The sequence below is a fragment of the Sorghum bicolor genome, chromosome 3 (assembly GCF_000003195.3).
Source record: "Sorghum bicolor cultivar BTx623 chromosome 3, Sorghum_bicolor_NCBIv3, whole genome shotgun sequence".
In the NCBI taxonomy this organism is placed as follows: domain Eukaryota; kingdom Viridiplantae; phylum Streptophyta; class Magnoliopsida; order Poales; family Poaceae; genus Sorghum; species Sorghum bicolor.
The window spans coordinates 3,898,531-3,914,348 of NC_012872.2; the positions used below are offsets into that span (position 1 = coordinate 3,898,531).

A 15,818-nucleotide genomic window follows, 5' to 3' on the forward strand; every position below is an offset into this window, starting at 1 on the left:
CTGCCCTGAAACAATTAGTACAGTAGCTAATTTAGGCCTCGTTCGTTTGACCGGTTTTGAGGGCTGGAAACTATTCCAGCTGATCCATATTAGTACAAATAAGCCTGTCATTCCAGCTGGAATAATTCCAGATAAACTATTCCATGTTAAACGAACGAGCCCTTAACCTGAAATTTGTTTCCCCTCTTTTTGAAAGGCACACGAACTACACGAGCGAGCAAGCAATGACAGGCCAGACACGAGACGGTCTCGAGAGCAAAGCTACGGTTTTGGTATGGCATCGCCGCGCAGTACTGTACTGTAGTCGTACAACGCTGTGCCGGCGTGGGGTCCAGCAAGAGCAGCAGCTGGTCTCATCGATGGCCGAAGGATGGGATGGGAGGCTCCAGACCGCAACTGTACGTACGTGGACGTGGCCGGCCGTATTTCTACGTGTACAGTACAGCGGCAGCACAGTTAAAATGTTACATCTGCCTCCCTTTCTCTGACATGCATGAATGGCAATCCAGGCGCGGGTGGGTGGGTGGTGGTGGATTCGTGGTGCTGATGATGTTGTACTACGAGAAGCAGTACAATTTCTCTCTCTGATCCGCGTCTCTGATTTTCATGCATGCAAAGGGACAGAGGCGAGGGGTATCAATCAGGTCGTACAAGTATCCGCAGCAGCAGCAGGCCAGTGTGATTTCACTGCCACTCTGTTCCCTCCTCTCTCTCCTCAGCACGGGCTCCTCTCTCCTCCCTCGGCTTCCTCCTCCCCTCTCCCCTCCTCTCGCCTCGCACGACGCCATTGCGGAGTGCGTGAGAGAGAGAGGCAGAGGTAAAGCGACGACGAGGAGGAAGAGAGAGACAGACTGAGACAGAGAAAGCCAAAGCGCGAAAGAGAGAGCGAGAGAAAAAAAAAGGAAAGGTAAGGGGTGAGTGAGGTGGTGTGCCGGGGGTGCTCGCTCGTCGCACTCCTCTGCTCTGCTCTGCTCGCTTCACCCCTTTCGTCTTCCTCGCCTTATTTCTTGCCCACGAGGTGGACGAGCCTGTTTGTCCACACGAGACGCCTCGCTGAGAACGGGAGGGGGCTTCTTTCTTGCTGTAGTTATCGGGCGAGGACGGCGTGATCTTTTGGACGCCGGGGCGGGAGGGCGGCGACAAGCGAGGGCGTCGTGTGGCTTCGCCGGATGGCGACGGATTTGTGACGTTTTTGCCCGCGCTCTTCTTGACCCCCCCGCACCCCCGGTTTCAGGAGGTTGTGTACGTCCGCGGCTGGGCGGGCGGGCCGGCGATGCTGCGGAGGATGGTGTCCGACCCGGTCCCGGACTCCTCTGGCTCCGGCGGGGCCGGGGGCGGGGGCGGGGGCGGCGACGCCCGGCCCCGCGTCGGCGTTGGCAGCGGCGCCGCGCTCTTCGCCGTGCCGCGCCTCTTCGTCGGGTTCGCCGCCAAGCGCGTAGCGCCCGACGCGGAGTCGTCGAGGAGCCCGACGTCGCCGCTGGACCCCAAGGCGCTGCTGCTCCGGTCGCCGCGCTCGCCGCGGATGACGTGGGGCGCGCCGGGCCTCGTCGACGCCCTCGCCGCCGACACCGCCGTCGCCGCCAACTGCCTGCTCAGCCCGCGCCTGCGCCTCGTCAGGCCGCACACCTCCCCGCCCAAGGACTGCGGCGGCGGGCACTCGCAGCCGGAGCTCGGCAAGACGATGTCCTGCCCCGCCCCGGACACCACCGCGGCCGCGGCCGGCGGCGGCGGCATGTCGGTGCCGTGCAGCAGGTTCCAGTTCCACCGCCACCACGGGGATCTGAAGTCTGGTCCTGAGACCACTCGGTCGGAGTCGGAAACAGCCGCCGGCGCTCACCTCGTCATCAGCAACGCCAGCAAGCGCCACTCGTTCGACCTCGGCAAGCTCCCGGGCCCGGGCTCGCTCCCCGCGGCGTCCACCGCCGCCCGGCGCTTCGTCGGCTCGGTGTCCGCGAGCGAGATCGAGCAGTCGGAGGACTACACGCGCATCATCGCGCGTGGGCCCAACCCCAAGACGACGCACATCTTCGGCGACTGCATCTTGGAGCCCCGCACGGTCGGGGGCGGTGGCGACCACGAGGCCGCCGCCATGGAGTCCGAGGAAGGAGCCGCCGGGTGCTGCTACTTCGTGGTCAAGTCCGCCGCGGCCGGCGCCGATGACTTCCTCAGCTCCTGCTTCGCTTGCAAGAAGAAGCTTGAAGGCAACGACATTTACATCTACCGGTAATGCCGATGCGACCATTATCTAATCTAATCTGATCATTCTTTCAGTGCATTGATAGGATCATTTGGGGAAGCATTTCGGTTAAAAAGAGACGCTGCCTTTCGGAATGAAACATTGATCTTAATGAAGTCACTGAAGCGAACTGATGATGATTGATACATTGTTTATCTGAACAGCAATGATAATTCTTTTTTGGAGAAGAAAATTTGTTAAACTTTCTGGAAATGAACAGATGATGATTGAATACTAAACTGATCTAGACAACATGCTGAATTATTACTAAATTCCATAGTTTTCATTAAAAGCGGTTGCAAACTGAACAATGATTAAGTGAACAGTTAGTAGCACTGACCCATCCAACCAACTGATCTGAATAATTGTTCTTGGCATGGCATTATAATTCATTCACAATTCTTAACAATTTTGGTTGCGTGGGCTTACTCTTGCAGCGGCGAGAAGGCATTCTGCAGCGCGAATTGCCGGGACCAGGAGATCCAGCTGGAAGAGGAAGCCGAGAACAAGACGGGCAGCGTGTCCCCTCGTTCCTCCTGCTCCTCCTTCCACGACGACATCTTCATGGCCGGCATGGTGGTCGCCATATGACCTCCACCCACCCACCCGGCCGGCCGGCCCACCGTCCCTCCCTCCTCCCTCCTTGCACGACGACAGTGGGACAGGCGATCCTAGCCGCCGATTGTTCACGGTTCAGTGCACATCGCCGCCGCCGCCGCCGCCGTCGTCGTCAGTCTGTTGCTTTTGGTTCAGCAAACTGTACGTGTGACGGAGGGAGCCGAGAAGGAAGAAACGGTGCTCATGGTGGGTCACTGTCGCTAGTCCTGGGAACCTGCGGAGATCTGTTTTTTTTTTTTTTCTGAAAGAAAGAGAGAGGAGAGAGGAGAGAGGAGGTCGCCGACTCGCCGTGCCACTGTAGTTTTGATGCAAAGGCTGCCGGCCGGCCGGGCAGTGGTGCCCGGTGCCCCAATCATCCCTTTCCTTGCTCGCTTTTTCTACTCGTAGCAGCAGTGACTGTCCGTGTCTGCGCATCGCATTGCCTGCCTTGCCACATTGCCACCCCTGTGTCTCTGAGATAATGACATCGAGCTGCTTTGAGTCATTTCCATTGCTCTTTTTCCCCTTTTTTTTCCCTCTGTGCAGCGGGTGGTGCTGGAACTGAAAGGACCTGAGTGAGTGAGAGAGGACATGTGATGATGGGGTTTTAACCACTTGATGATTTCCACTGGAAACTGAAGGCATCATTTGCCACTACTTGGACCAACTGAATGACTGATGGGGTAAAATCACGAGAAATTGCAGCCTTTATTCGTACGGTTTAAAAGGTTAGCAAGTTTACTGTCGTCACTGAATCCACCCTAAGCTGACTAGTAGTACCACTGTACCACCAGTGTACGTAGTGCTGCTAAGCTAGTAAGCTGACGCTAAAATCTGAATAACAGATTTTCATTACTGGCAAGGGCAATGACGCAGACCGAATCTCTCACTGAATCAAGAGGCCAGGCGTTGCTGAAATTCATGGTCCGATCCGATTCGATCAGGTATTCAGGTGGATGAATGGATCCCATTCCCATCCACAAGTGGCTCTCTCGCCCGTGTTTCCGCAAATGGGCTCTGCTGACGGGGGGAAATAATAAGCCTGGCAGAAGCAGAACAGAGAAGGCAAGGCCGCAGGCGGCAGGCGCGGCTCGTATTGGATTCAGAGCCGCCCATACCTCCTCGTTGGACGCTGCGACGGAGCAGCGTCTGCGTCTTTTATTTGGACGCCAGGTATCCTTTGGATTCGATTGTCATCTGTCCTCCGGTGAACCACGAGCCCGTCGCTGCGTCAGCGTTTTGCCGATGCGGACGGACGGCGTTTCCAGCCCGAACCGAACATGACATTTCCACCCCCGAGAGGAAGAAACGGAAGGGCACCCAACGGACGGATTTGGCGCCGGAGTGTTTCAACTGGAGCCTGCAGGTGCAAACATTGAGAAATAAATATGCGTCCTACTATGGGCTTGTGTTTTTTAAATGCCTCAGTCTTTCAATTAAAATGCTCCCTCTAAAAAAGAGAGGGAAAAAGGACAACTCAAAACCTAAACTAGCCACTAGCGAAGCACCAACTCACCCCTGCGAAGAAAGAAAGACTAGGCACACTGAAGATCTCTAAGTCTACTCTCAGAGTCATTTGGATAAAAATCGCTTTCTATATATTTTTGTTCTCCACCGGTTCTTCTTCTGTATCTCATGCGCACTATAGAGGTCCATTCTCGTCTTCTATTTTTGGCTAATGAAAATTCAGGAATAAATTATCACTATAATTGATTAACCATTTAGAGAAGTTGTTGATGTTAGTTTTTCACCAAAATCTCTATTTCCTAGCATTTAAGAAAGATATGGAATCTCTTGGAGATCTCTTTACTACAACTCCATAGAACAACAAGGGAAGAATGGATGATTTTGGAGGATTGTTTCGTATAAAAACCATTGAGAACAACGATTGAGTTTTGACAAATTCTATCAAATACAATTCATATGGAAAAAGGCTAGGTCCCTAGGAATTTTGGAGGAATTCTATCTAGAGACTGAACCTCATGGGAAGTTTTCTGTCTCCCATTGATTTTTTGTGTTTTCTGTCGCGCTCAATACAAATTTTCATTTTTTGTGTTCTTCTCATCCATATGATTCAAGTTGAATAGATCTTACAATTGGGTTAGGTTCAAGTTAGGCCGGAAAAAAAGTTGTGTATATGTACCGGCCCACACCCAACACAACTTATGCGGTGTTCCAAAATCAGGCCTGTTCCCATGCCTGACCTAACAGACCTTTGGTTCACTCCATATTATTTTTTGAGTTGCATTGGGTTTTCTCAAATTAAAAAAAGCCTGACACACACCAAATGCCCTATAAAATGGTGAACTATACATCAGCAAGATTCAAATCGGTTCTGTATGGAACAAATCTCTTCTATCTATTACATATAAGATTAGACTGTACTGATTTTTGAATTGTCAAAACCTTGAATTCTTTTATTTGTATGGTTGTTTGACCTTTCTACAAGATTCTTTTGCGTTGCAGCAAATGCAGCTTCTACTCAGCAATATACAAATCAACTATTTATATTTGATTATTGATGTTGTTTGGACAGGTTTCCTGCAGCTTACAGGCTCATTGTAATATGATTCTTTGAAATACAAAAATAATTTGAAAGTTTAGTGCATGATGTTGTAGTCTTCTTTGTTTTGCATTTTAAGTGCCTCTTTCTTTGTACCGGAAAGAGATATGGGTGTCTGGGAGCAGGGGGAGCAGCGAGTCAGCACTGCCAATTTCCCCTTTTGGCTTGATTTTTTCATGCATCTTTAATCTAAATCTTTGACATGAAGCTTAACGATAACCTGTATTGATTCAATGATTTGCAATAGTTTATTATATATTCCTAAAAATTTATCGGCCATATTTTAACAAGTGTGACTTTTGCTTCAAAAGATTCAGAATAGGTGAATAATACAGTGTTTGTGTTTGTGTTTGACATCTGACTAACTGAATTCCTGCATTCACTTGCTATGTTTTATCTGTTTGGAACTATGGGCAAGAAGTATCAAGTGGTGCCCAGGTCACCAGCAGCCTACTCTGGTAAAGAGGCTACGGCTCTCCTGATGCATGTGACTATGTGACCATACAGAGTGGTTTTCATTGAAGGTAGTGTATACATTTTCAATGCATTCTAATGTAAAATCTAGATCATCTTAATTTCTAATTTTTATTTTGCTTTACTTCCTGTCCACATTAACTTGCGCTATGGTGGCCTTCCATGCATGTTATGTGATACTGAAACCAGCTAACTTTGCAAATGTTCTGTAGGAGATGCACAAATATTCTGTTTTTGTTCTGTAGGAGATGCACAAATATTTGATAGATCGAGTGAATTCAGTTGTTAATTCTGGACGATTCCTGATGTTTCAAAATGCAAGCTTAGGGTCTTCAAGTGGGGCAAGAATACTAGTTTTAGAGATGACCCTTCAATAGTTCAGGTAGAGGTTTTGGTATGATTGGTTTGATCAGAGCGAGACTACTAGGAGAAGGATCTGCTTGTCGAATTCAATATTTAACTATAGTCTAATACATCTGTTGAAAGTTTGAAACACTCATGTAAGAAAACTACATTTGTCAAGTAACTACCTTTAGCTAGACTATGCTAAATTTATTCCTTTAGTTGGACCGTGAAAAACTTGATGTGATTTCCTTCTCCCCTTTTCACACATGTCATGCTCAAAGTATCGTTTTTTTGGTAATAGTACAAACACGCTTAATTATTTGTGCCATTGCAACATACGCACATGATCCTACTATTTTGGCTTGAAACCTTGGATTGAACATGTCACTGCATAGCAGTTCTCTTGCTCCTGATTTGACTCCTTTATTTTCTTTGGATTGGCAGAGCGCCGACAATTTTGTTGTTAAGTGGAGGCTTGCGGGCATCAAAGGTATACAGATGATTTTCGAGCACACCATTGAGAAGCTGCCTAATCACAAGGTATACAGAACATACAGTTACCGATTCAGGACAAAAATCCAGAGACAGTGTGGGTTTTAGCTCTTCTGCCACAATGTTATGTAGCAGACCTTTTTTCTAGCAAGACTAAGGGGGGGAGGGGGGGAGGGGGAGGGAGGATTCCTACCTGGATTATGTTAGAAAGGAACAGATATTCAGTTACATGGTGCTGATAGTTACAACAGAGTAATTCCTACAGTTCTGTACGAAGAGAAGCCAAGTGTGAACATTCTCATGACTGCTCAAGTTTTTAGTTGCGAAGCGTTTCTTCTAGGTTGAAAGGTCATCAATCACACGCGCAATGACCTGAGTGATTGAAGAGTGTTCTTGCCGGAAGATCTCGCTGTTCCGCGCGTCCCAAAGTCGCCATAGGATAGTTTGCAGAATAGAGGGCCAAAGGTCGCTGTCCGGCCCATTTGGAGGGCCTAGGCGCCAGAGCCCAGAGCTCATCGTCAGACTTGGAGGCCCAACGTTTGCCATATAGGGGAGATGGCTGGGCACCCGAAGAAAATAGAGAAAATGACAATTCTGCCATTATGAAAACATCGTCGGACTTGGAGGCAGCAACAGTGATCCCCAACGTTTGCCATATAGAGGAAATGGCTGGGCACCCGCTTATAACAGAGTCAGGGATAATATATAGATAACAGGGAGGTGAGATGAACAGTTTAAAAGTTGTGAGAGGTGTTTTGTCCGATTTTAGAGTTAGAAATAAAAAATAGACTTTCATATAAAATTAAGAGAGATAATATATTTTTTTTTTCAAAAAGATTGACCGAATAAGACTCCCACGGTTCTAGTTGGCTGGGCCCCGCTCAGCCACGTGGCCGAATCCCACACCCACACTCCGGATCAGCCTGCTCGTCGGACATGTCCCCCTCACCGACCGCACGAAATCCCGGAAGAGCCCTTGGCATACAGCCACCATAAGAGCATCTCTAAAGGTTTTGCATTTGAGGTTTGCATTTGAGTAATTTGTCAAAAAGCTCTAAAAGAGGTATTCAACGGTTTTGCATTTGGAGTTTGCAATTTGGGCAACTTGGCAAATGAGGGAGCAAATTTGGCAAAAATGCCAAGTTGTGGATGGCTTTGCAAACCCAATCGCGCGAGCAAAGTCACGCGTGAGGAAAGCGCGCACGCCTGGAGACCTTTTATTTTTATCATTTGCCAAGTCCAAATGCCAATTCCCTTGGAGATGACCTATTTTTATCTTTTGCATTTTGTTATGAGAGTTTGTAAATAACAACAAATACCAAGTCAATTTGACAAAACTTTTGGAGATGCTCTAAAACCTGGTCCTCCAGCCCACGACATAAACCTCCTGCAGGGTGCATTTGTCATTTCCTGCCCCGCCCCTCTTTTACGCACAAGGCCGGTGGCTCCCCACTCGCTAACACCCCAAATCACCCTCGGCGTCACGCCTCGCGATTTCGTGCGAACAGTAAAGACTAGGGGACAGAAAAGTAATTTCACGCCTCAAAAATGTCCTTTCTCCGGTGGTGACCCACCACCTGCTCGCTTTACTCGCCGCGTGCGCTTTCGGCCTTTCGCCCCCGTCTCCGTCGGGATGGCTGACTCCTCCTAATCCGCGCCTTCTCCATCGCCACAGCCTGAGCCACTTCCACTGCCTCTCCCCCAAAACTTCGAACGCGCTAGCGGTAGCACGCTGGGCTGGAGGCGAGAGCTGGGACTGTGAGCTTGCTAGGGCTTCGCTTCTCCGGCGCGGGATGGGCTACCTCGTCATCTCGCCGTCACAGTCGCCGTCTCCGCCGCACGCCTTCCAATACGCCTCCTCCTCCTCCTCCTCCTCCTCCTCCTCCTCCTCCTCCTCCTCGTCCTCGTCCTCGGGCGCCACCGCCTGCCGTCGCCGCGCGCGGCGAGGCGGGGCCTTCGTCGTTGCGTCGGCCGCCTCGCCGCTCGATGGCGGTCCTTCTCCCGCGGCGGCGGCGGCGGCCGCCGCCGATGCCTACGTGCTGGCGCGGCGGGTGGTGCTCCTCGGCGCCTCGGCCATACCGTTCGTCAGCCTCCGTGAAGCTGCTGCCGCGCCCGCGCCCGTGGACATCGTGAAGGGTTAGTGCCTGTCCTATTCCCTGCCAGTGTAGGTGTAAAATCTGGTTTCGCAATTCGCTCTCAATCGGCCGTCTTAGGTCATGTTCATGCTGTGGAGTAGTGTTGCGAGTGAAATCCGTATGCAATTCTGTGGATTGATGTTAACAAATGTTAATTGTTCTGCAATATAGGAGCGTGAGAGTATCAAGGTGACACATCGTTTCTGCAGAGGACATTGCTATATACATATATATAGTGCTGCATTGTGGCCTTATATAACAGCATGAATTGTTTGGGCTTGTCTCAAATGTGCATCTGCCGACTAGAATGAGAATTTGCAACTGTTGTTCAAACAGTGGATACAAAAGTTTAGAATATGCTGGGTATTGAATCCATCTAGGAGTATGCTCTAAGCAACTTTGATGTTGGCAGGCACGATTTTCCTTTTTGGAGCAGGGCATGCATGTATGAAGAAGAATTAGTAGAAGCTAAAACCGTTCCCAGAGTTGAGTTTGCTTCTGAAGAAATTCAAACTTTAAATCAACTTTATGTCAGATTTTACACGTCAAAACCCATTAGCTCCGTAATGGCTGCGTGCATCTTGAGCGTTGGGACTGGGGAGCATCACTTATACCGATGAAAGAACTAAAAGTTTGAAGTATATGTAATAACATACTGTTTCAGATGTTACCTAATAGTTATAGTTCCATGTGCTGCAACTTCTTAATTTGGTATTCAGGCCCCTAGTTCTTTATGTTATTGACAACATGTGTCGCAGGAAATTCGTGAAACACAAACATGCTGTCTTGAATTAGTGTATGACTGTCTTCCTTGGAGTATAATATTCTGGTGGAAAAAGAAATCTAGAATTGGAAGTGTACTCATTATCCACATAAATGCTCAGTGGTATTTGAGTTTGTTTACAGCATATGATCAGATGTCACCTTTTCTCAATTTCCCGCAGTTTATGGTATGTCATTGTTCGAAGGGTTTGTTAGAAGAAAGGGGATTGATGCCCCAAGGGTAAATCGTGAAGCTGAGAATTGCTATGAAACTTTCAAGATTGGACGTAATTCCATCATCTGTAGACCTAAGGAGGATAAGATTGATGGTTAGAACTTCCACCTTATATGAGTAGTATGTGTGAAAGATAGGAGTTATGATTACCACAAATTCTTTTGAAAATTACCATAACACGTGACTTTTGGATTTGTTGTCATATAGACTTTTTTGTGTCATACTTGCACAATTCTTTTGACTGCTTGTAGCCACATGAATGGATTGAACTGAACCATCTCGATATGCTGTATTCTTGTAAACTGGCATGGGGCCATGGGGGTCACTAATGCATTTTACTTTGAGATGAGATAGTTTTGACTTAACTAAGTTGGAGGTGCTGCCCCATTGACATTAGGGAATTGAAATACAATTATGCATATTTTGCATGATTTTTTTTCCTGGTCATTGATCATTGAGCACTTATTTATGCCTGTGTCATCATTCCACAAACATAGATAAGTTGTTGATAAATTTCTTATGTTTGTAGAGACAAAGAATGTCCCTCAATTTGAAGGGACAAAGGGTATGGCAAAACCTGAAAAAACTCAACCTGAAGGAACTCAGGTTGAAACTAATACTCCTGAAGCTCGTCAGCGTGAATCATCCTTACAGTTGGTGCAAGAACAACCTCCAGAGAATCCACTGGTTGGCTTTCTTGGCACAGTTGGAGTTGCTGCCTCTGGTGTTCTTGGTGGGCTGTACGGCACTTCTCTACAAGAAAAAAAGGCCCTGCAATCAATTATCTCCTCAGTAAATCATCTACAAACCTGCAGTTAATGTGTTTTACTGTTTGTTTTGGTTTAGATATATTGATTCTTACTTTCATATAGCTTAAATGAGAATGATGATGCTCAATGTATGAGGCATCCCAGCAGGCACCGCTTCTCCAAAACAGCCATGATCTTATCATCGTATAATCACATATTTTGCATATACTTCCAGTTAGTAAAATCTCGATTACTTACTAAAACAATGGAGTTGGTGCTCATGGTGTGCCTGACCACCCCTACTCTACCCGTATATTTCGCTTATTTATCCACCCTTGCCATTTAAAACAAATCAGTTTCACCACACTACCAAAATCTTCTAAAAGCATCGTGCGACCTAGATACACATGTACAATACTTTGATTTGTGGTGTCATGACACACGGGCAATTTTTCTAGCATCCTTTTGTATTTAGAGAAAACTAAGCAGTGTGTCCTGTGCAGTGTGCACACCATTCTTAGGCCAAAGTACACAGATCTGATGTTGAGCCATTAAATTAATAAAAATTTGCTCTTAATGTATTCAAGGAGTTTGACCTTACCTTTTTTTTTCCAAATTCATGATCTTGATGTTGGCACTTTTTAAATATCGGTCTTTTAGCCTTATATTATGGGGGTTATGCTTTCATCAGCTGTGTTCCTTTTTTTACACTTACATGTCTGGATTCTTTGGTTTTGTAGGCTTCTATGTAATCATGTATTTCTATTTTGTGCGGTTTCCAACATTTGCACCATTTCAAAGCGCTCCACTGTATATTTTTGTAGCCTTAGTCAAGAAAGAAGTAGAGGAGAGTTTTACACCAGTCACCAAGTAGTAAAGAATTTTTTGTGCACGAGCTCTACTCTTCTCCCTAAAGGTAGCGATACTCAAATCTTGATAGCTTTATTAGTAAACTGAACCTTGAACCACGTAAAACGAAATTGGTTTGTAGTATCTTCATAATCTGAGGGAGAATGTTTGAGGCAAAATATTTTACTCCTGTTTGTTGTTCATGTTGCTTTCCTAGTCTGAATTAAACGGACAATTTTCTTTCGTTGCTGCAATGATGGGTGTTTGAGGGAAATCAGTGCTGGCGCTATGTTTTTGCAAGTTCAGGTTTTGTTTTACATGCGACAGTAGGAACGTTAAAGAGGATAAAACTCTGTGAAAACCTAATGATTAACTGTATTACCATTTTTCCGCCATGATTCTGAAGAAAGCTGACATCTGTAATGTCTTATGAATACAGAAAGCTGCCAAAACTATTTTGAACACCTTTAATATGCTAGTTGTTCTATTTTCTAAAAGTTTATCTATGGAAATTGGAGACCTGATATATTCAATGTTCTACCTTCTTCAGACGGAGAGCAAATTGGCTGAAAATGAGGCAGCACTTTCTTTGATGAGGGAAAACTATGAGAAACGGTTACTGGAGCAGCAAGCAGCACAAAAGAAGCAATCTATGAAGTTCCAGCAGCAGGAAGTTTCTCTTTCAGGTCAGTTAGCTTCAGCAACAAAGACTTTGACCTCACTGAGTGAAGAATTCAGAAAGGAGAAGAAATTAGCTGAGGAACTTAGGGATGAAATACAGAGATTAGAGAGTAGTATCACACAAGCTGGCATTGATAAGGATGTGCTTAAAACTAAATTGGAAGAAAAACTTGGTGAGATTGATGTTTTGCAGGAAAAGATAAGTTTACTCAGCCAAGAAATTGATGATAAGGCGAAGCACATCAGGGAACTCAGTGCATCGCTTTCCTCGAAGGAAGTAGACTACCAAAAGCTGACCGCTTTCACAAATGAAACTAAAAGGAGCCTTGAGCTTGCAAATTCTAGAGTACAACAACTTGAGGAGGAGCTCAATACAACTAAGAATGCTCTCGCTTCAAAGATATCTTCTATTGATTCACTCAATGCTAGACTTGAAACGTTGAACTCTGAAAAGGAAGAAGCTGACAAAAAAATTAACGAGTTAATACAAGAGTATACAGACCTGAAGGCAGCTTCAGAGACAAGGGCAAACCATGATTCCAAACTACTCTCAGAAAGAGATGATGAGATAAAACAGCTTGAAGAAAAACTGTCTTTTGCATTAACTGACTCTAGCAAATATCAAGAAACAATTGTTGAGTTGAACAAGGAGTTGGATGCTACCAAAATGATGCTAGAGAATGAACTTAAGGCCATGGAAACTTTAAAAGATTCTATTCGATCATCTGAAGAGGCTCTAAAGACTTCCAGAACTGAGGTTTCCAAACTTTCCAAGGAGCTTGAGGAGGCAAAAGAATTGAATGAGGTCCTGGTATCACAAATTTCTAAACTCCAAGAGGAGTCCAATGAAATGCAAGTAGATCTCACTAATAAACTAGGAGAGGCAGAATCATTATCCAAAGCTCTGTCAGAAGATTTGGCTTCAGTAAAGGAAATGGTTCAAAAGGGACAAGAAGAACTTGAAGCCACCTCTAATGAGCTGGCATCTATTGTTGAAGCTCGTGACAACTTGAAGAAAGAATTGCTGGATGTGTACAAGAATTTGGAGTCCACCACACATGAGCTTGTTGAGGAAAGGAAAATTGTGACAACCTTAAATAGGGAACTTGAAGTGTTGGCGAAACAGTTGCAGGTAGATTCCGAAGCAAGAAAAGCTCTTGAAGCAGACCTGGATGAGGCAACAAAGTCACTAGATGAGATGAACCATAGTGCATTGTTACTGTCTAAAGAACTTGAGGGCACTCATTCTAGGAATGACACTCTTGAAGCTGAGAAAGAAATGCTATCCAAGGCTCTATCTGAACAAACGAAAATCACAACTGAAGCTAAGGAAAACACTGAGGATGCTCAGAATATGATCACAAGGCTTCAGACAGAGAAGGAGAGCTTTGAATTGAGGTCTAGACATCTTGAAGAGGAATTGGCGTTAGCAAAGGGTGAGATACTGCGCCTAAGGAGGCAGATTAGTACAAACAGTTCTCAGAAACCAAGAGCACCTCCCCGAGCAAGAGGACCACCAGAGACTAATGAAACTTTGAAGGAGCAACCTGTGAATGACCATAATCAGAAGAGCAGTGGAGTTGTTGCTGGAACTCCGCAGCCTGTGAAAAGGACTGTAAGGAGAAGAAAAGGTAGCGCATAACATGAGTTTGTGTTGGAACTTGGAAGCCCTAGCCGGAGCCATTTTTTTCCATGCCTTTCTATTTAGTAATTTCATTGTTACTTAATTTTAAAATTGCCATCCTTTGAAAATAGCATCAATAGTTATTCAAGTGTTATTTACATTTGCCTTTTGTAGTATTTCGGTTACTCAATGTATTTTGTTTTAGTTTTTGAAAAACAGTGTATGTGTATAAATGAGTTACTGAATGGCCAACATGATGAAATTACAGTATCTGTACTTAATGCTTATGCTAAGTGCTTCATACACGATATTGTGTTTCTCATTTTTATACCAATCATTGATTTGAATCCATGTAGCATTATGCATTATATACTTAGTGTCTCATATACTATTGGATTAGCCTACCCCTTACTAATCATCATTCATTTAGTGAGCCTGTTCTGGTATACTGAAAACAGGTCAGTTTGCTTCCTGGAAGATGTAGTTCTGAAATCTGCTGGACTGGTATCACTCTAATCCTTCTCTGTATAAAATTGACACACTTATCCATGTGGTAATATATTTAGGCCTTGTTTAGTTCACTCTAAAAACCAAAAACTTTTCAAGATTTTTCGTCACATCGAATCTTGTGGCACATGCATTAAGCATTAAATATAGTCGAAAACAAAAACAAATTGCACAGTTGCCTGTAAATCGTGAGATGAATCTTTTGAGCCTAGTTAGTTTATGATTAGACAATAATTGTCAAACAAAAATAAAAGTGCTACAGTACCAAAAACAAAAAAAAATTCAGAACTAAAATAAGCCTTATTGACTGCTGCACTATATTGTCAGCCATTCGTTCTCTTACCCGTTTAATTACTCATGAGGACCATCTTGTTTTAATTATGGATCTATGAGCGGGACCAGGGCTGGAGATAGATGCTTTCACTACTAGCAATATTCTATGCAATTATGCACATGTTTGTTTTGTTATATGATCCTTTCTAGGACAAATCATTATCCTACTGCCACAACTACAAGTATTATGTTCTTCTTGGTTTCCCCCACAGCTTGTAAAATTCAACAAGAATGACTCAGCTAAAATAGTAAAGAACTAAAGATCACTAGGTAGTGGTCCATTAACTTATGATATGTATACTGTGGTATATGCTTTCAAGTTGTAAGACAAAAATATCAAGAGAATGAATTGGGGCAAATTATTTGGCTCTCTGTCCCAAAATAGAAGTTATTTTCGCTTCTTGAGAAGTCATCTTTTTTTTTAACTTTAACCATTATAAATAAAAAATATTAATATTTATAACATATAATTAATATTATTAGATAAATCGTTCAATATACTTTCCTAATATAAACTTATTTATAAATATAAATATTGTATATATTTTCTACAAACTTAGACATGCACGTATTTTATAATGACTTTATTTCTGGAACGAGAGACTGGCCTTGTTTAGTTCCCCTTCCAAAAAGTTTTGACCTATTCCATTGAACGTTTGGACACATGCATAGAGCATTAAATATAGATAAAAAATAAACTAATTACATAGTTTGGTTGAAAATCGTGAGACAAATCTTTTAAGTCTAATTAGTCTATGATTAGCCTTAAATGCTACAGTAACCCACATATGCTAATAATACATTAATTAGACTTAATAAATTCGTCTCACAGTTTCTACATGAGTTATGTAATTAGTTTTTTTATTAGTATCCAAATACTTTTTCTGAAATTCTATAAAATATTCGATGTGATACCAAAAACTTTTCACTCTCCAACGAATGAGGCCCATGCTGTTGGGGTTGAATCTAGATTGTCCTGGACATGGTACACAAGGAATTTTTGGGACAGTGGGATTGGTGGTGACTACTAGATTGAATGGGCAAAAACAACAAAAGGACATTGAAGTGGTGATAGCCCAAGCTCAAAAATAGCTGGCACAATAGGCTTACATTGCCAGGTTAGGTTGGATTCCTTATCCAAAATGAACCCATTACATTGATCTACCTTTTCTTTTCTAGTTATCACAGTTACACATGAGATTTGGGAACCCTTGTTGAACTTTCTCTCTTTTTTGC

General features: G+C 44.4%; 2 protein-coding genes across 2 annotated transcripts; both read left to right on the forward strand.

The window, feature by feature from the left end:
* On the forward strand, positions 528–3,356 carry LOC8078768. The gene is made up of 3 exons (XM_002455016.2): positions 528–907; positions 1,088–2,223; positions 2,674–3,356. The coding sequence occupies exons 2-3, from the start codon at positions 1,274–1,276 to the stop codon at positions 2,825–2,827; spliced, it is 1,104 nt and encodes a 367-aa protein (XP_002455061.1). The 5' UTR covers positions 528–907; positions 1,088–1,273; the 3' UTR covers positions 2,828–3,356.
* On the forward strand, positions 8,317–14,029 carry LOC8078769 (MAR-binding filament-like protein 1). The gene is made up of 5 exons (XM_021457316.1): positions 8,317–8,577; positions 8,608–8,843; positions 9,787–9,933; positions 10,369–10,631; positions 11,988–14,029. The coding sequence occupies exons 1-5, from the start codon at positions 8,501–8,503 to the stop codon at positions 13,758–13,760; spliced, it is 2,496 nt and encodes an 831-aa protein (XP_021312991.1). The 5' UTR covers positions 8,317–8,500; the 3' UTR covers positions 13,761–14,029.

Excerpts from the sequence above, each read along its gene's own strand:
- LOC8078769 (XM_021457316.1), top strand. The coding sequence starts at position 8,501 with ATGGGCTACCTCGTCATCTCGCCGTCACAGTCGCCGTCTCCGCCGCAC. Across the intron at positions 9,934-10,368 it reads TAAGGAGGATAAGATTGATG|AGACAAAGAATGTCCCTCAA; the intron begins GTTAGAACTTCC and ends TTATGTTTGTAG. Across the intron at positions 10,632-11,987 it reads TGCAATCAATTATCTCCTCA|ACGGAGAGCAAATTGGCTGA; the intron begins GTAAATCATCTA and ends TACCTTCTTCAG.
- LOC8078768 (XM_002455016.2), top strand. The coding sequence starts at position 1,274 with ATGCTGCGGAGGATGGTGTCCGACCCGGTCCCGGACTCCTCTGGCTCC. Across the intron at positions 2,224-2,673 it reads AACGACATTTACATCTACCG|CGGCGAGAAGGCATTCTGCA; the intron begins GTAATGCCGATG and ends TTACTCTTGCAG.